The sequence below is a fragment of the Phyllostomus hastatus genome, unplaced genomic scaffold (genome assembly GCF_019186645.2).
Source record: "Phyllostomus hastatus isolate PE091 unplaced genomic scaffold, TTU_PhHast_1.1 phas_contig_40, whole genome shotgun sequence".
Taxonomy (NCBI): Eukaryota; Metazoa; Chordata; class Mammalia; order Chiroptera; family Phyllostomidae; genus Phyllostomus; species Phyllostomus hastatus.
Genome location: NW_025333872.1, coordinates 5,328,308 through 5,348,301, shown reverse-complemented (window position 1 = coordinate 5,348,301; position 19,994 = coordinate 5,328,308). Strand labels below are relative to the sequence as shown.

Sequence of the window (19,994 nt, the reverse complement as noted above, 5' to 3'; positions counted from 1 at the left end):
TAGCACATTCTTCCTTGTGTTCTCCAATTCTGATTCAATGAGAACTTTTTTATAAGTCTGTAAATTGTAGGTAATTGACAGACATACAAATTCTGTCTTCCTTCCTCTGCTGTGGGAGGGATGAAAACCCTAAAAGTGGTTTGTCTTCCCATGCAATTAATTTTAACATTTATTTTTTATTTTTTAAATATATTGTATTGATCATGCTATTACAGTTGTCCCATTCCCCCCCTTTATTCCCCTCTGCTCTGCACACCCCCTCCCACCTGCATTCCCCCCTTTTAGTTCATGTCCATTGGTTGTACATAGAAGTTCTTTGGCTTCTACATTTTCCATACTATTCTTAACCTCCCCCTGTCTATTTTCTATCTACCATTTGTGCTACTTATTCCCTGTACCTTCCCCCACTACTCTCCCACTGATAACCCTCCATGTGATCTCCATTTCTGAGATTCTGTTCGTGTTCTAGTTGTTTGCTTAGTTTTTTTTAGCTTCAGTTGTTAATAGCTCTGAGTTTGTTGTCATTTTACTGTGCATATTTTTGATCATCTTCTTTTTCTTAGATAAGTCCCTTTAACATTTTATATAATAAGGGCTTCGTGATGATGAACTCTTTGAACTTGACCTTATCTAAGAAGCACTTTATCTGCCCTTCCATTCTAAATGAAAGCTTTGCTGGATAGAGTAATGTTGGATGTAGGTCCTTGCCTTTCATGACTGTGAATACTTCTTTCCAGCCCCTTCTTGCCTGCAAGGTTTTTTTGGAGAAATCAGCTGACAGCCTTATGGGAACTCCTTTTTAGATAACTGTCTCCTCATTTTGGCAGCCTCCCTGTGTTTGTTTCTATATATTAGGTAGAGCTGCTATGATTTCCAGTCTTTGTAGCATGGCCCAATGTAGTAGTTGTCCTGTAGTGTCTGGTGGAACATCCACCCCTATCACTCAAGCTGGGAACTCAAGGTGCACCCCTTGTGTGGCTGAGTACACCTTCTTCCTGTAGTTGAGCCTTTATTGCTGTTGGCAGGTCAATGGGAGGGATTTACCTAGGCCAGCCAGCTGTAAGGATTGGTTGTGACCACTGACCACCAACTTCCAACCTCCCTGGAGGATCAGCTGTGCAGGGGCAGGGTAGTGATTCTCTGATGTGGTCTGTAGCTGTCCACTGAGTGTGCTGATCCTGGTTTCCCAAGTGGTGCAGTCCAAGGTCAGCCCTCACCTGTGTTTTGCTTGGGGTACCCTGCCTGAGCTATAAAGCAAGCTGAGATGGCTGTTACTTGTGCTGGACTTTGAGATTCCCAGGCAAAGCTAAGCTATGAATCTAGGCTGGCTGTTGCTAGTGCCAGGCCTGGGGCCACTTAGCAAGAGGTATGGGGACTGGGAGCTGGCTGTTGCTTGTTTGAGAGGATTTAGGAAGTTGTGAAGCATGGACCAAGACCATTCACATGGAAAAGTCACTGTTAATAGCTTGGATGGGCCCATAAGGTGGGTGGGACAGGGTCTCAGGGGATCTCCAGGACAGGGTAAACTGTGTTAGGTTGATGGAGTCTCAGATATGGCTTCAGCCTACTAGCTCTGTGTGGGGAGGGTTTAGAAAAGGAACAATGGCCTCCACCCACCTTTATGACTGGGAGAAAACTGTTCCCCAGCTCTTGCCTTGATGCCAGACACTTTAGTTCCTCCCTGTAAGTCACTGGTGCCTTTTAAGCTGCTGCTCTGGTGCTAGAGCTCCGAGGAAGTGAGTCTGAGTATGCATGTGTGTGTTCTTTAAGAGGGACTGCTTGGGACTCCAAAAGTTTCTTCTGCCAACTCAATCTCTGCTGGTTTTTGCAGCCAGAAGTTATGGTGACTTCTCTTCCTGGCACTGGAACCCTGGGCTGGGGGGCCTGATGGGGGGCTGGGACTCCTCACTCTCAAGCTATCCTTCCCAAGTTTTTATCCACCACACATGAACGTGGAACCAGCCTGTTCTGCATTTCTGCCTCTCCTACAAGTCTGGATGAATGTGATTTCTTTAATTCTGTAGTTGTCAGACTTGATTTCAACTTGATTTCTGATAGTTCTCAGTGATGGTTGTTCTATATTTTAGTTGTAATTTCAATGTGGTTGTGCGAGGAAGTGAGCCATGCTTACCTATGCCTCCATCTTGACTGGAAGTCCAGAATGTATAGCCTTTAAAACAGCACCTCCCCCAAAAAACCTCATTCAAAGGAAAGTAGGAAAATAATAAAAATAACTAAATTAACAATAGTCATGGATGTAAAGTACAGCATAGGGAATATAGCCAATAATATTGTGATAACTAGGTATGGTGCAAGGTGGGTACTGGGAATATTGGGGAGAACATTTTGTAAAGTATGTGATTGTGTAATCATTATGCTGTAGATCTGAAACCAATATAAAATAATATTAGGTAAAATGCAGTTTTGTTGTTAAAAAAAGAAAAAGGAATAGATTCTCAGTTGGGTTTTTAAAAATTTTCTATAACAATAAATAAAAAGTTGGAAAAATATACATGGCTAATATGAAACAAAATAATAGTAACAATCTTAACATTGAACAAAATAGAATTTAAGATAAAGGTATTATGAGACAAAGATTTATAATAAGTACTGATAATAGGTACATTTGAATAAGAAAATAGAACCATCATAAATATATATACACCCACATGTATGGCCATAAAATATATCAAGCAACATTATGAGAAATGCAAGAAGTGAATAATTGTAGTTGGAGAGTTACATCCCTCTCAAAAGACTAGATAGATCAATGAAACAAAAAATAAACACAGAAGTCAAAGTTCTAAAGCAGAAGATAATAAATTTTAGGTATCATACATATTTATACAATACTGAATTGGCCAAAAAGTCAGTTACGTTTTCTCTGCAGCATGCCTTTGGTAGTGTTTAGTTGGCTTCAGTTTAATTCGAGACAATTTTGTTAAATTGTATTGTGACAGCTGTCATATCAGTGTGCATTTAAAAAACTTATTGAAATTGGTGAATTTTTGTGCAGCCATTTTAATATTGAAGATGGAAGAAGATATGCGACATTTTTAGTGCATTATTTCAAGAAAGGTAAAAATGCAACTGAAACAAAGAAAAAGATTTGTGCAGTGTGTGGAGAAGGTACTGTGACTGATCAGATGAGTCAAAAATGGTTTGTCAAGTTTCTTGGTACTATCAATATTTTGGCCAAAGAATTCTTTGCTGTGGGTCTGTCTTATGCATTGAAAGATGTTTAGCAGCACCCCTGGCTTCTACCCACTAGAAGTCAATAGTGGGAGATAGCTGACATACTCAAAATATCCAAATCAATAAAGTTATTAGTGAAATCAAAACTGAGTCTTTTATCTTATGGAAAAAACTAAACAGACTTTTTGGCCAACCCAATACTCATAAATATGTTATATATATTATAATATACAATAAACTATATTTTAAAATATTTTAAGTCTTAAACTATGTATTTACATGTTTAAAATGGTTTAAACTATATAAGTGAATTATGAATATTTAATAAAATACATTATTTATAAAATATATACATATATACACACATATATAATACTCTATATAAATAAAAACAGATAATATATATTCTTCCAAATATACAGACTATTTACAAAAGTAGACCTTGTATGAGGAAATAAAAGAGGCTTAAATAAATTCCAAAGAATTAATATGATATGGAATACATTCTTTAAACATAATGCAAGAAAATTAGGAATGCGTAGAGCTAAAGCTAAAATAGCATGTTTTGAAAAAAAGTAATAGTAACATATAAATCATTAAGTATATAATAAAATATAGTATATAGTATAGATACTACCTATCACATTTATAAGGCAGAGCTAATAGAGGGAAAATAAATAACTTTAATACATTTGTCAGAAACTTAAAAGGTTAAAAATAGATGAACTAAGCACTTAAGTCAAGAATATGGAAAGTGAGCAACAGAACAAGTTTGAAAAAATTTGAGAGAAAAATAATAATGGTGAGGGTCAAAAGTCAATTAAAAGGATTAAAAGGTAGAGATTAAGAAAACATGATTTGTTTTTTAAAAAGTTTAATAAGATAGACATACTTCTGCCAAGACTGATGAACATAAAAGACAAATGAACAACAAATTGAAAAAAAAAGAGGACAATAGTGACATGTTCTACAAAGATTTTTAAATAAATAAGTAAGTCCTGAGGCCCTGGCCAGGTAGCTCAGTTGGTTACAGCATCATCCCAATTTGCCAAGGTTTATCCCCCATCAAGGTACATTTAGGAATCAACCAGTGAATGCATAACTAAGTGGAACAACAAATTGATGTCTCTCTCTCAAATCAGTCAATCAATCAATCAATCAATCCTAAACAAATACTCTTTGAAATCCTAGAAGAGAACAAATTCCCAAAACCCCCCCAAAATGTCAAGAAAAAGTAGATTGGAATAGATTGATAAATATTAGAGCAATTGAAATGTTAGGACTTCTGGCAAGATGGAGGCATAGGTGGACGCACCGTACCTCCACGCACAACCAAGATTAGAACAACAACAATTTAGAGGCAGAATAACACCCAGAACTGATAGAGAATTTATCTGAATGGAAGTCGGACAGCCAAGAAATTGAAGTAGACTCGTTCATCCAGACCGGTAGGAGGGGTGGAGACAAGCAGCCCGGAGCGGGTTGCAGCATGGGTCGCGGTGCAGAGAGCAGAGAGCAGTGGGTGCATAAGGCAACTGGGACTGTGTAAAGCATCCGGGGTGCGCAGGATCGCAGCGGGTCGACCCTGAGTATGCGAGCGGCAGCTGGCGGACCTAGTGAGGTGGTGATTGTGGACCAGGACAGAGTATGCAGCCCAGGATCCCAGGGAAGGGACTGTAGTCCCAGGAAAGTGGAGCTACCACCCTTGTCCCCCCCCCACCCCCGCCCCCGCCCCCACATACAACGTCACAATCTAGTGACTGGGGTGCTCAGCCCTGGTGAACACCTAAGGCTCCGCCCCTCACAGTAACAGGAGCGACCAGACCAAAAAAAAAAGAGAGAGAGAGTGAGAGAGACATGTCTCAAACAGAAAAACAGATCAATGCCCCAGGGCTCATTCTTTTGAGTGACCGAGAGATAGCCAGTCTATCAGATGCACAGTTCAAAACACTGGTGATCAGGAAGCTCACAGAACTGGTTGATTTTGGGCACAAATTAGGTGAAAAAATGCAGGTTACCATAAAAGAGATGAAGGAAGATGCACGGAGAACCAAGAGTGATAGGAAGGAAACTGGGACTCAAAACAATAGAGTGGGCCAGAAGGAAGAAAAAAACAACCAAACAGGAAAGAACAGAGAAATAAGAATTAAAAAAAACGAGGAGAAACTTAGGAACCTCCAGGACATCTTTAAATGTTCCAACATCTGAATTATAGGGGTACCAGAAGGGGAAGAGGAAAAGCAACAGATTGAACACGTATCTGAACAAATAATAAAGGAGAACTTCCCAAATCTGGCAAAGGAAATAGACTTCCAGGAAGTCCAGGAAGCTCAGAGAGTCCCAAAGAAGTTGGACACAAGGAGGAACACACCAAGGCACATCATAATTACATTAGCCAAGGTAAAAATGAAGGAGAGAATCCTAGAAGCAGCAAGAGATAAGGGGGCAGTAACCTACAAAGGAGTTGCCATCAGAATGTCAACTGATTTTTCAAAAGAGACCTTACAGGCAAGAAGGGGCTGGAAAGAAATATTCCAAGTCATGAAAGACAAGGACCTACATCTCAGATTACTCTATCCAGCAAAGCTTTCATTTAGAATGGAAGGACAAAGTGCTTCTCAGATAAGGTCAAGCTCAAGGAGTTCATCATCACCAAGACCTTATTTTATGAAATGTTAAAGGGACTTATCTAAGAAAAGAAGATAAAGAAAAAACATGTATAGTAAAATGACAGCAAACTCACAATTATTAACAACCACACCTAAAGCAAAACCACAAGAAACTAAGCAAACAACTAGAAAAGGAACAGAACCACAGAAATGGAGATCACATGGAGGGTTAGCAACAGGGGAGTGGGAGGAGGAGAGAGGGGGAAAAGGTACAGAGAATAAGTAGCATAGATGGTAGGTTGAAAATAGATAGGGGGAGGGTAAGAATAGCATGGGAAATGTAGAAGCTAAAGAATTTATAAGTATGGCACATGGACATGAACTAAAGGGGGGATATGGGTGGGAGAGGGTGTACAGGGTGGAGGGGAGTGAAGGGGGGAAAATGGGACAACTGTAATAGCATAATCAATAAAATATATTAAAAAAAGAAATGTTAGATAAAGATCCATCCTCAGAGAAATTTCACGACTTAGTTGATTTTGTAGGTATCACCAATCTTTTAAGAAACATCTGATTCTTATTTATTTATTTATAAAAGTTCTGTTTACTCTGACAAAAATGTTTACCTCTGTGTACATTAGAAATGTAAAAACAAAATACAGCAATCAGCACCACATAAATGCAAACTAAACAGAACCAGTGATGAGAATAGAATGTAGTGCAAGCCAGCAGACCCTCACTGCCAGACTGAAACAAGAGGGATATTCTTATAAATGGTTAAGAATACCTGATGTGACAATATTCTGTGTGGGGTTTCTTTTAAAAGAGAACTTGAATTTCATGAAAAACAAACATCTCATTCAAAATAAAGCAAAATTTGCCCTGGCCAGTGTGGTTCTGGTTGGTTGGAGCATCGTCTTGTGCACCAAAATGTTGTGAGTTTGGTTCCAGGTCAGGGCACATACCCAGGCTGCGCGCTTGATCCCTAGTCAAGGTACTTATGGGAGGCAGCAGAGTGATGTTTCTCACATTGAAGTTTCTCTCCCTCTCTCTCCCTCCCTCCCCCTTCCTTCCTCCTTCTCCGAAAGCAGTGAAAAAATATCCTTGGGTGAGGATAAAAATAAAGTAAAGTAAAGCAACATTGTAGGCACAAAAGTGTTCTATATTCTGAATCTGCCTTTTGGTGAACGACGATGGAATGCCAATGCCAAGTCCAGGTCCTTGGGCCAGAGATTGCTTGTCAGCTATATAAGCATCCAGGAAGGAGCACCAAGAAAATATAAATGAGTTAAGTTTGATACAGTTGACAATAAACTCTACAAGGTAATATGGTACTTCAGCATAACTGAGAGTCTGAATTTGAAGTACAATTTTCTATAAATGGAAGATACTATTCTAGAGTGAAGAAAATATAGAAGTGAAAAAATCTGCTTTGCACCATTACTAGGATGACTGGTTTCTTAATTCAAAATGATTATTTGATTGGGAATATATTGTCACAACAGAACATGCTTTGCAACATTAGAGTGATCTGCTGTCATGGAGAGTAAAGTGAAAGATGTCCTCAAATGATCTTTTATCTTATAAAAAGAAGATCAGCATTTTATTATTTGATATTTTCTGGTATTAAGATCTGACCTGGTATTATACACTAAGAGGCTATCCCACCTTTAGTAAAATTATTTTCAATATTATGAGCTTATGAGTCACATACATATAATAGGAAGTTTCATTTTACTCAGCATCTCTTAAGGAAAGTAGTGAGATCATCAATATGCAATTAAATAATGGATGGCATCCAAACCATACATTCTGAGTAAGTACCAAACACTTTTTAAAATACCACATTTTGCCTTGTATAATGCAGATTTTTTGCCCAAATATTTGAGGGAAAGTAAGCATTGTATGTGTGTAGTACTTGAAATATCTTGTATCTGTTCCTGTGTTTTGTAAATATTTGTTACAAAAATTTTCTTGTATTATAATATGTTCAAAAATAAATGTTAAAATTCATTTATAGTACAAAAACCCAATTATCTAAATATAAGTAAATGAATAATTAAATTAAAAATTAAAATAAAAGATATTTTTCCTGAAAGTTTGGACCAAGAATGTGGGTGCGCATTATACATAGCAAATACGGTATGTCTCAGTATGACAAGAAGAAAATTTTCCCACAGCCAGAGGTGTACTGACAGGGACAGCTGCCCTCACTCTGGCAGAAGAACTCGAAAAATGGCTAATACTTTCAGGCTCTGCTGCTGCTTTCACTCTGTCGGAAACCACTCCCAACAACAGCCTTGGATGATGGAGTGTCCTCAGATTTTGTTTGATGTTTTCTGAAATGTAACTGATTATTGACATCCAGTAATCACTTTTCTAGCTCCACTTTCTGATTCTTTTTTTTTTTTTCTGTGAATGAAGCTCTTCTTTGGACTTCATTATTTTCTTACCACGTGAGGTTTTAGTGGTCTTTTTCTTAGACATGCAGCAACATATAATCTAGTTCTGTCACTGCTGTTGCTTTCAGTGTTTCAAAGTTAACCTCTGATTCAGCACAGTTGTAATTTCTCGGTGAAGGCTCTCTGGATTGTATTGTATGAGTGCCCTTCTCAAGTTTATCTCCAGGGATTTGTTTATATCCAAACTTAGCTGCCTTTTCTCTTCTAGTTCATAGGTTCAGTGTTATCTTCATCCTCGGGTTTCAGAGCCGGCACTGCTATTTCCTCTTCTTTGACTGGATTGCTCTTGGACTTTTCTTTCAATTTCATTCGCTTAAATTTTTTCTTTGATTTTCACCTCTGTTATTAACATTTTCTTTTTTCTTTTCCCTTTCAGACTTTTCATTCTTTTTCTTTAGCTTATGGAAGGTACTTGAGACAGAGCCTGTAGTTGTTGATGAACAGCTTTATGCCACTCCTGAAGCTTTGCAACTCTCTGAACTTCTTCATCTTCAGAATCACTGGAAAAGTTATCTTCAGAGGAAGCTTCACTGCTGCTTTCTCTACCAAGGGTTTCTGTGCTGTTTTGATGTTATATACAGGCATACAGGCTCACCTGAGACCTTTGCAAAATGTATTTCAAAACATCCTGGAGCATTCTTGCCATTGTCACCACTTCATGATCTGGAGGACTGTATTTGTAGCAATTCATGAACATTAATCTAACATCTGCAGCAAATTTGTTTGCATCCTTATGTGCTTGGTTGTTCATTTTTCTCTTCATAGTTCCAAGACCCTTTGGATTTTTCATCATATCATAGTAGTTATGGGCTCCCAATGCATTAACATCAAGAAGATTACAAAGGACCATGTATATGAAAAGTGCTTCTTTGCAAGGATTTCTTTAAGAATCTCACTATAGTTTCTTAACTGTTTGGCTACTTTAACACTCTTTACAATTTAATATTGTTGCCGAGAATGCAGCAAAACATTCTTTAGCAGTTTCTTTTATAGGTGGCATTTTCGCTTTTTCTTTCTTTCTGTAAGTGCTGGGGAAGATTCACCCCTTGCTTTAACTACTGAAGTTGTAGGAGTTGTTGTATCTGCTTCCTTCTTCATACCCTCTGTAACCTGGACCACTGTCAGTGAGGAAGCATTGGATAGATAGAGCACCTTGTGCCGTACTTAAAGGAGAAATAGATGTTTCAGGAAATACGGAGGGACTCACTTGCTGCTCAAATACTTTTTCTGATGCTGTAGGAGACTGTTTTTCTTTAACAGAAGAAACTGCCACATTCCTTTTTATTTAAATAATTCATTTTTTAAATTGTTGACACTATTGTTGACATTTTAAATTGTTGACACTGTGGTGTTGACACCACAGATGTCCCCTATTTTCCTCCCTTTCCCCCCTCCACCCAGCCCCCACCCCATCTGCGGCCTTCAGGACATTGCTGTCTGTGTCCATGGACTATGCATATATGTGCATATGTTCTTCGGCTACTCTCTTCCGGTCCCCCACTTCCCTTCTGAGATCTGTCAGTCTGTTCATGTATTCATGTCTCTGGTTTTATTTTGTTCATCAATTTATTTTGTTCATTAGATTCCACATATAAGTGAGGTCATATGGCATTGGCCTTTCTCTGACTGGCTTATTTCCCTTAGTATTCTGCAGATCCATCCACGCTGTTGCCAAGGGTAAGAGTTCCTTCTTTTTTACAGCTCTGTAGTATTCCATTGTGTAAATGTACCACAGCTTTTTTACTCACTCAGGTACTGATGGGCACTTGGGCTGTTTCCAGATCTTGGCTATTGCAAATAACCCTGCTATGAAAACAGGGGTGCATATATTGTTTGGCGCCTTTCTTTATGTTTTCCTTACCACCCACAATTTGCTCTTCTTGTGGCATCTGTAACATTTCTGTGTAAACAACTGCTCTAGAGCTTGTGCCATAAGCACAATGTCATTTCCAGGCTTGTTGTATAAATGGCAATTTGGAAGATCATATTGAAGTCTCCTATACATTTTGAAGCCTGCACGTAATATTTATGTTCTAAGAACTTCTAAATAGTACTTAAATCCATTGGGCTTTTTATAATGATGTAATAATCAGGCAACTTTAGTTTCACAGCAGCCACAGACTACTCAAAGGCTAGGGAAAGCTATGTTTTCATAAAGCCTTCAAGACAATTCTTTGTAGCTACCGCAGTTGATTTGTCAATTGCCATTTGTCCTGGTATTTTAATACTCTGGTGGTTAGCAATAGCTGTTTGTCTACTTGGCAGAAATGTTCTTGGTTGCTTCAACCAACTGAGCCACACTGGCAAGGGCAAGGAAGGACTTTCTGAACAGTTTCAAAAGCTCAAATCATAAGGCAAAAAATAGTTGATTTGATTCCATCAAGATTGAAGGATTCTATTCAATGAGCAAAAGGGAAAGTTATGGGAAAGTTATTAAGCAGATGACAGGCTGGGAAAAATTAACTGAAAATGTCTAAAACTATCACGATAATACAATCTGTAACATACAAGGAACTATACTAACCAACGAGAGAGACAGGTGTCCCAGTGGGAATGGGTAAAGCATGTGAAAGGCAGTTTACAGAAGAGGAAATCCAAAAGGCATCCCAGTGATGTTCACACTTGTTAGCAATCAAGAAATGTCCATTAAAACAACCATGAAGTGCCAGTTTACACCTTTTCAACCAGCAAAATGAGGACACTGTGAAGTGCTTGGTGTCCCTGGGAACATGGCACCCAGGAAGTCCAATGTAAGTGTAGATGGTCACAGTCACTCCTGTCTCCCTGGCAGCCCACAGGTGGGAGGAGAAGCTTCTTAGAATTCCCAGAGCATGTTAGGGACCATCCAAGACATCACAGGAGAGAAATGAGGCCTGGGGGTCGCCAGGGGTCGCCATGGGCTGGCTAGTCCAAAACTGTCACCCTGCCACTTAGGAACAGAGACAGGGCAAAGACCAGGCTCCTGACTGGTGGGACCTGAGAGTCCTCCCTAAGACCCTCTTTGTGACCTCCACACCTGGTCTTCCTAGCCCTGATTCTGGAGCCTTCTCCCACTCCCTAACCCCCCAAATCTGCCTTTCGTTTCTGGCCTCAGTAGCTTCCTGTTGATGGTCCAGCATGACAGCTCTGTCCTTTCTAAGCTAGTAGGTTTCTTCCTACCCCCTGGTTCTACTCTCCCCCACTCCACCCCCCCAATCCACTGATCTCTGATCCCTATTGGTGCTTGGAGCCAGCTTTTTCCTCCATCCAAGACTCCTGGGTTCTCTATGACTGGGTCTCCTCAGAGGCCCAGAGAGACCCCGTAACCCTGTCCCCTTCTCCTGTGTGCATTGCCCCTGCACAGTCAGTTCAGGGTGGTCCTTACACATACAAACATGCTCCAACCACAAGGGACCTGGCTCGGGGACACTGTAGGAACAGCTGATATCCCAGCCCACGTCCATTCTCCTTCTCCTTCCTCCCACCAGGAAATCAAGTTCCCTCTGTCCCCTGGTTGGGCTGCCCCTAGATTCCTGGTGGCCAAGACCCAGGTGCTGTCAGTCCTCTCTGTCCTCCTGAGCAAGTGCTGGGCACAGCGTGAGTGGGCTGGGTTTTGTAAGGGGGTGGGGCAATGGAGCTGGGGACAGCTTCTGTCTCAGAAAAGATGGCCAAGAAGAGGGAACCAGAGAACCCAGACGTGGGAAAAATCTATCTAATTTAAATACTGTCTAATCTAAATATTCATCAATTCATTAGTGTCTAATCTAAATATTCATTAAGTCCTCACAATTTCTGCCTTTCACTCAGATGTCATCTGCCCCCATTTAAGAGAAATGGACCTTAGAGCCAGATGCATTCTCAGCGCCCCCATCGCAGGCTCTGCCTCATTCTCCGTCCTGAGAGGAAGGAGGGCAGGAGGGGGAAGCAGAGGGCTGGGGAGAAGGTTTAGGAGACAGGAAGGGGCACGGCTGGGAGTAGGTGAACGGGAGATGAGAGCGGGACAAGAGGACCTGATATCGGGGACACTGTAGAAGGAAGGGCAGGGAAAGGTGGTGGGGAAAGGATTCACTTCAATTTGTTCTTTTTCTCCTCTTCCTCCTCAGGTGAAACTGTCATGGTGGGTCAGCAGTGACGGAGGTTTCTGCGCCCTCCCAGCCTGGGTCCCAGGACCCCTGGGTACGTTTAGCCTCACCCGCGGATCCAGGATGAACCTTTCTTCTCCCCTTCCCGTGCCCTCTTAGGGGGGCCACCCTAACCATTGAGCGCCACAGCCTGGTGCCGGAACGGCAGGGTCCAAGGCTGTTGCAGACAACCCGCAGCTCCTGAGTTCACCTGTGGTGACCCTTCATCTGAGTCCTGAGTACTGCTCTGAGATCGGCTTGCCCAGCCCTGGACTTCCCGCAACTGACCACCCACGGAAGGTCAATCTGCATCTGGGTCAACAGATGCCACACTATGGTCCCAGGCATGCTCAGCATGTTCCCGCTCCCACGACCTTGTTCCTCTCTGGGGATTCCCGTGGTCTCTCATCCCCACCCCAGCAGGACACCACGATTCCTCACATCTTTTCTTGCTTCTGCAGTACCTAAGAGTTCCTATGCATTTTCTCTTGTGCCCAAATCCAAGCCCTTGAGCTGAAATGTGTAAGGGAAACTAAGCAAGAGGGTAGACAAATCCCACCAGCCTCCCTCTCCTCCCACTCCACACATCTTAAAATGAGATAAAAATGACTTAAAAATAAATCCTAAAATTAAAATAAGAAAGGCTGTGACCAGCAAACCAGAAATGGAGGAATTCCAGAAGTTGGAATAATAATCATATGCAATTAATATGATGAGAACATATGTATTATAGAATTGAATACCTGAAACCTACATAATTTTATTAATCAATATCACCCCAATAAATTCCATAATAAATAAGTAAAAGAACAGATGACTCAGCAGTTCAAAATATAAGCAGAAGACAATTACTCCAAAATGCTTGTTCCTTGAAGAAGATGGGGTAACGGGCACCAGTTGTATTTGCTGCTCTGCATGAAAGGAAATTTATAACCTAAAAAAGAAACTCAAGTTGAACAAACAGAATAAATTGACTGGCAGTGAAAGATAAATGCTTTAGGGGATAGAAGAGGCCATCACATCCATAAAACAAGAAAACAGCAGAGTCATATTCAGAGCATTTAACATCCAGTAAGGCCTGGGTATTGCCCACTCAAAATTGGTGTCTACCGTGAACCACCGATGTGGCAGCCCCAGCGCAGGCCAGTGGACACCAGCCAGAGGAAAGGTTGGAGGGCACCAAGCTTTCAGCACACCGCTTCCTTTTCCTTTCAGTTCATGCCACATGACCATTGTCTGTCTGTGTGAGGCAGCACTTTTACTTCATTTCCTCAATTTATGTTTTTTATCCCCGTTCCCCTTCCCATTTGCCTGTGGCTCTGAGGCAACCACTCTAATGCATTTGATATTTAATATTGAATTTGAGTGCATCCTTGTAAAACATCTAGTATTGTTACTGTGACTGTATTTTCACTTCTGTATAGAAATTGTGACATACTTTTTTCACATGCTTGTTTCCTTCGTGGCCAGGTGCATAAACACAGCCCAGTGCCTTTCAGTGCTGCAGCATACAACATTGTGAGTGTCCTCCCAGTGCATCACTCAGAACCCAGAGTGGATATGCTGTTTTACTCCACTTCCCACATTGCAATCAATGAAGGATAAATATCCTCCACCATATTTTCACATGGAATCATGGGAGACTTCCTTCAGCATTTGTACCTAGGTGAAATTAGATGAGTTGTAAGATCTCAGACATCTTATTAATGGTGCCACGTCGTGACAACTGAACACTACTTTAGACAACTATAGGAAGTACACAGCACCATCTATGGGATTTTTTTTGTAAAAAAAAAAAATTGGGGAATGAGAATAAATAAAGCCAAGTGATGGCACCTGGGGGTTAGATGTATTATTATCTCTATTTTTGTGCATGCTTGGAAATTTTTATAATAAAAACCACATACATATAAACACTCTTGTTGAAGTTACAGCTATTTGGTTTTCAGGTGTATATGGCTGAACCCAATTATTTGTTGATTTATTGAACTTACACAACTATAATGCATTTGAGCAAATGCATTCTATCACTATAGAAATATTGAGATTCATTTAAAGAACATTAGCAATAGAATAAAAGTGGATTAAGAACTAACACTCAGATATAACTTCTGATACTTTATCTTAACATCTTTGGTATCAAAATTGTTTAATTCCCACCTGAAACTAACATAAAATAATATTGAATGTCAACTGTAATTGAAAAAAAGTTTAATCATTTTAATTTCCTTCATCACTATTTTCAAACTTGTGATAAATTGTATGCTTTAAGCTAATGTCTAAAAAAGTCTAATTTTTTAAAAAAATGTAAAGATATTATAACACCATTATCTTATCTCCAGTGTTGTGATGGAAAAATCTTATATTAATATCATTTTTGTTCATTTTAACTGGACTGTTTATCTCTCTGGAATATTTTAGAATTTTTTATTTGAAATTTTTATTATAGTGTGTCTTAATGTAGGGTATTTACTTATCCATTCTATTTGAAACTCTGAATGGATTCAATCATATATTTCTTTAAATTCTCCATATTGTCCCTTATCTCTCTGACAATATTATATTTATTTTAAATTATAGTTCTCTGATTACCTTTTTTTGGACCATAAGACACAGTTAGGTTTTAGAGGAGGAAAATAGGGAAAAAATTTTGAAGCCAAAAGTGTGGTAAAGTATTTAATAACATAAATAACATAATATTTCATCAACATAAATGTAAACAGAATTCAACAGTGTCATTAACAGCCATTATTCCTCCCAATCGGGGGGGGGGGGCAGTGTGTCTTATAGTCCGAAAAATATGGTAGTTCTCTCTAAAAGATTGTTAATATTTCTTTCTCTGAAATAGCTTTGTTTAATCTGTCATTTTGTTTCATAGCACATGGTAATTTTTCTTGTGTTATCTTTTATTCCATTTTTAAAAAGAAAATATTTTACTTATCTACTTTTAGAGAGGGGAAGTGTGGGAGGAAGAGAGGGAAACATCAGTGTGTGACTGCCTCTCAAGCACCCCGTACTGGGGACCTGGCCCATAACCCAGGTATGTTCCCTGGCTGGAAATCAAACTGGTGACCGTTTGGTTCGCAGGCCAGCACTCAGTCCACTGAATCACATCAGTCAGGGATATTCCCTTTGTCTTTGAAGGTTAGTGAATCACTATAAATTCTGCTGAAGGCTACAGCCTCAGAGGTGAAGAGGTGATGGGTTTTTGGAAACAGTCCAAATGTGTAAGATACATTTTGTTTATCACAAAGAGCCATCTTCGTCAGTGGGTTTAGTTAACAAATGGAACAGGTTTAACTATTTGGAAAAAAATTATATTTTATCCTCTCTTCACACAGTAATCTAAAATAAATTTTTAAATGAATTAAAGAGATGAATGTTAAACAAGAAAATATAAAAGAACTAAAAGACAGAATTGTATGAAATAAATATGAGGTTATTCAGATTTTAAATTTCTTTTTGTGTTAGTTTTGTTAAGTTGTATGTTTCAATTAATTTGTCCATTTTGTCTAAGTTGTCAAATTAATAGGCATTAAGAGCATCATAATATTACATTCTTTTAATATCTGTAAAGATCTGTAGAAATGTCCCTTTCTAATTTCTGTTTTCTTTTTCTTCATCGGTCTAGCTAATGTTTAACAAATGTATTAATTTTTTCTTTTTTATCTTTAATATATTTTATTGATTATGCTAATACAGTTGTCCCATTCCCCCCCTTTATTCCCCTCTGCTCTGCACACCCCCTTCCACCTGTATTCCCCACTTTTAGTTCATGTCCATGGGTCATACCTATAAGTTCCTTGGATTCTATATTTCCTATACTATTCTTAACCTCCTCTTGTCTACTTTCTACCTACAATTTATGCTACTTATTCCCTGTACCTTTTCCCTCTCCATCGCTCTCCTGCTCTCCCACTGATAACCTTCCATGTGATCTCCATTTCTGTGATTCTGTTCCTGTTCTAGTTGTTGGCTTAGTTTGTTTTTGTTACTATTTTTTTTAGGTTTGGTTGTTGATAGTTGTGAGTTTGTTGTCATTTTACTGTTCATAGTTTTGATCTTCTTTTTCTTAGATAAGTCCTTTTAACCTTTCATATAATAAGGGCTTGGTGATGATGAGCTCCTTTAACTTGACCTTATCTGGGAAGCATTTTATCTGCCCTTCCATTCTAAATGATAGCTTTGTTGGATAGAATAATCTTGGATGTAGGTCCTTGCCTTTCATGACTTTGAATACTTCTTTCTAGCCCCTTCTTGCCTGCAAGGTTTCTTTGGACAAATCAACTGATAGTCTTATGGGCACTCTTTTGTAAGTAACTGTCTCCTTATCTCTTGCTGCTTCTAGGATTCTCTCTTTCATTCTAATCTTGGCTAATGTAATTATGATGTGCCTTGGTGTGTTCCTCCTTAGGTCCAACTTCTTTGGGACTGTCTGAGCTTCCTGGACTTCCTGGAAGTCTATTTCCTTTGCCAGATTGGGAAAGTTTTCCTTCATTATTTTTTCAAATAAGTTTTTGATTTCTTGCTCTTCCTCTTCTCCTTCTGGCACCCCTCTGATTTGGATGTTGGAATGTTTAAAGTTGTCCTGGAGGTTCCTCAGCCTCTCCTCATTTTTTTGAATACTTATTTCTTCATTCAGTCCTGATTGCATATTTCTTTCTTCCTTCTGCTCCAAACCATTGATTTGTATCCTGGTTGCCTTCCCTTCACTGTTGGTTTTCTTTATTTCACTTTGCATAATCTTCACTTTTTCCTCTATTTTGCGACGTACTCAACTAGTTCTGTGAGCTTCCTGATTACCAGTGTTTTGAACTGTGCATCTGATAGGTTGGCTATCTCTTTGTCACTTAGTTGTATTTTTTTCTGGATCTTTAATCTGTTCTTTCATTTGGGCCATTTTCCCCTTCCTTCCTTCCTTCCTTCCTTCCTTCCTTCCTTCCTTCCTTCCTTCCTTCCTTCTTTCTTTCTTTCTTTCTTTCTTTCTTTCTTTCTTTCTTTCTTTCTTTCTTTCTTTCTTTCTTTCTTTCTTTCTTTCTTTCATCTCAGCATGCCTGTGACATAGTAAGGGGCGGAGCCTAGGTGTTCTTCAGAGCCGGGCAATCCAGGTCGCTGTGTTGTGATGCTATCAGTGGTGGAGGGGTCTGGGAGGTAACAGTGCTGCTTGCTCCACTCTCTGCAGGTTTTCAGTCACTTTCCCCATTATCCACAAGCAAATTGGGCCCTTTAGTGCTGATTCCCGGGTGGGTGGGCTTGTGTACATTCTAGGACCCTGTGGGTCTCTCCAACAAACTCTCCTGCGAGGCTGGGAGTTTCTCCTGACACCACAACTCTCACAGGTTTTTTCAGTCAGAGGTTTTGAGGCTTTACTTTCCTGCACTGGGACCCTGGGTTGTGCAGTCTGTCTTGCTCCCCAGTTGTTTCTCCTGATTTATCTGCATGCAAATGTGGGAACCCCTGGTCAGCAATCCACTGCCTTGCTGGGTCTGCCATCTGCTTCCTTGCTTTGAGTTCTCTCCGCCCAATTGCCCATCTCCATCCCTCCTACTGGTCTGGATGAATGTTTCTTCTTTAACTCCTTGGTTGTTGGACTTCCATACAGTTCAATTTTCTGTCAGTTCTGGTTGCTTTTTGTTTTTAAATTTGTTGTTGTCCTTCTTTTGGCTGTGCAAGAAGGCACCTACACCTCCATCTTGGCCACAAAGAAATTAATTTTTTGAGTACCTTTAGCTTCATGAGTTTTCTGTATTACTTGTCTTCTATTTCATTGGTTTTCACTCATTTTTATTTCCTTTTTTACATACTTTCATTTAAATTTTGTTCTTCTTTTCAAGCTTCTTAGTGGGAAAGCTTAGAGTACTGATTTTAAACCTTTCTATTCCCTACCTAGCTTTAATGAGATATAATTAACATATAACATTGTGGGGTTCATGTGGAATCCCATGATTCATCAACATCAAAATTCATGTGGAATTGCAAGGGACCTGGAACAGCCAAAACAATCTTGAAAAAGAACAACAAAGTTGGAGAACTCACACTTCCTGATTTCAAGGAATATTACAAAAGTATAGTAATCAAAACAGTGTGGTACTGGCTTACATGCAGATCAAAGGACTAGAATTGAGAGTCTAGATTTTTGACAATGGTGTCAAAACAATTCAATGGGGAAAGAATTGTCATTTCAACAAATGATTTGAACAAATTGAAACAGCTAAGTATTCACATGCAAAAGGAAGAAGTTGGGCCTTTCTGCCTCTGATAAGCATCATTGAAGTCCCCTCTCCTGCAGTTGTCATGTTGAAGTCAGAGTCTCCCAAAGAGCTGAACAGCTACGGAATCTCTTTATCGGAGGTCCGAGCTTTGAAACAACAGATGAGGGTCTGAGGAGCCATTTTGAGCAACGGGAAACACTCACAGACTGTGTGGTGATGAGAGATCCAAACACCCAGTGCTCCAGAGGCTTGGGTTTGTCACACATGCCACTGTGGAGGAGGTGGATGCAGGCAGGGATGCCTTGAAGGCAAGGCCACACGAGGTGGATGGAAGAGTTGTGGAACCAAAGAGGGCTGTCTCTAGAGAAGATTCTCAAGACTGGGTGCCCAGTTCACTGTGAAAAAGATTTTTGTTGGTGGCATTAAAGAAGACACTGAAGAACATCATCTAAGAGATTATTCTGAACTGTATGGGAAAATTGAAGGGATTGAAATCATGACTGACTGAGGCAGTGGCAAAAAGAGAGGCTTCATTTTTGACATTTGATGACCATGATTCCGTAGACAAGATTGTCACTCAGATATATCCTACTGTGAATGGCCACAACTGTGGAGTAAGGAAAGCCCCATCTAAACAAGAGATGGCTAGTGCTTCATCCAGCCAAAGAGGTTGACGTGGTTCTGGAAACTTCGGAGGTGGTTGTGGAGGTGGTTTTGGTGGGAATGACAACTTTGGTCATGGAGGAAACTTCAGCGGTCGAGGTGGCTTTGGTGGCAGCTGTGGTGGTGGTGGATATGGTGGCAGTGGGGATAGTTATAATGGATTTGGTAATGATGGAAGCAACTTTGGAGGTGGTGGAAGCTACAATGATTTTGGCAATTACAACAATCAGTCTTCAAATTTTGGACCCATGGAGGGGGAAACTTTGGAGGCAGAAGCTCTGGCCGCTATGGTGGTGGAGGCCAATACTTTGCCAAACTACGAAACCAAGGTGGTTATGGCAGTTACAGCAGTAGCAGCAGTTGCTGCTGCTTATGGCAGTGGCAGAAGGTTTTAATTATTGCTAGGAAACAAAGCTTAGCAGGAGAGGAGAGCCAGAGAAATGACAGGGAAGCTACAGGTTACAACAGATTTGTGAACTCAGCCACACACAGTAGTGGCAGGGCCTAGCTGCTACAAAGGAGACATGTTTTAGACAATACTCATGTGAATACTCATGGGCAAAAAACTTGAGGACTATATTTGTGACTAATTGTATAACAGGTTATGGTATTTTTCAGACTATAAGATGCACTCCCCCCCACCACCAAATTTGGAATAATGGTTGTTAATGCTGTTGTTGAGTTCTGTTTACATTTACACTGGTGAAATATTATGTTATTTATGTTATTAAATATTTTACCACATTTTTTGCT

At 39.9% G+C, this 19,994-nt stretch overlaps 1 protein-coding gene and 2 pseudogenes across 1 annotated transcript in view; 2 read left to right on the top strand and 1 right to left on the bottom strand.

Annotated features, from left to right (window-relative positions):
- TREM1 (triggering receptor expressed on myeloid cells 1) overlaps positions 1 to 12,561 on the top strand; it is a 34,153-nt gene extending 21,592 nt beyond the window's left edge. The window contains exon 3 of the mRNA XM_045843608.1: positions 12,349 to 12,561. Within this exon, the coding sequence (XP_045699564.1) occupies positions 12,349 to 12,377 (29 nt within the window). The 3' untranslated portion in view covers positions 12,378 to 12,561. The remainder of the gene's footprint in view (positions 1 to 12,348) is intronic.
- LOC123821390 lies at positions 8,053 to 10,525 on the bottom strand (annotated as a pseudogene).
- Positions 12,562 to 18,660: 6,099 nt separating the features above from the next.
- LOC123822015 lies at positions 18,661 to 19,636 on the top strand (annotated as a pseudogene).
- Positions 19,637 to 19,994: the final 358 nt, after the last annotated feature.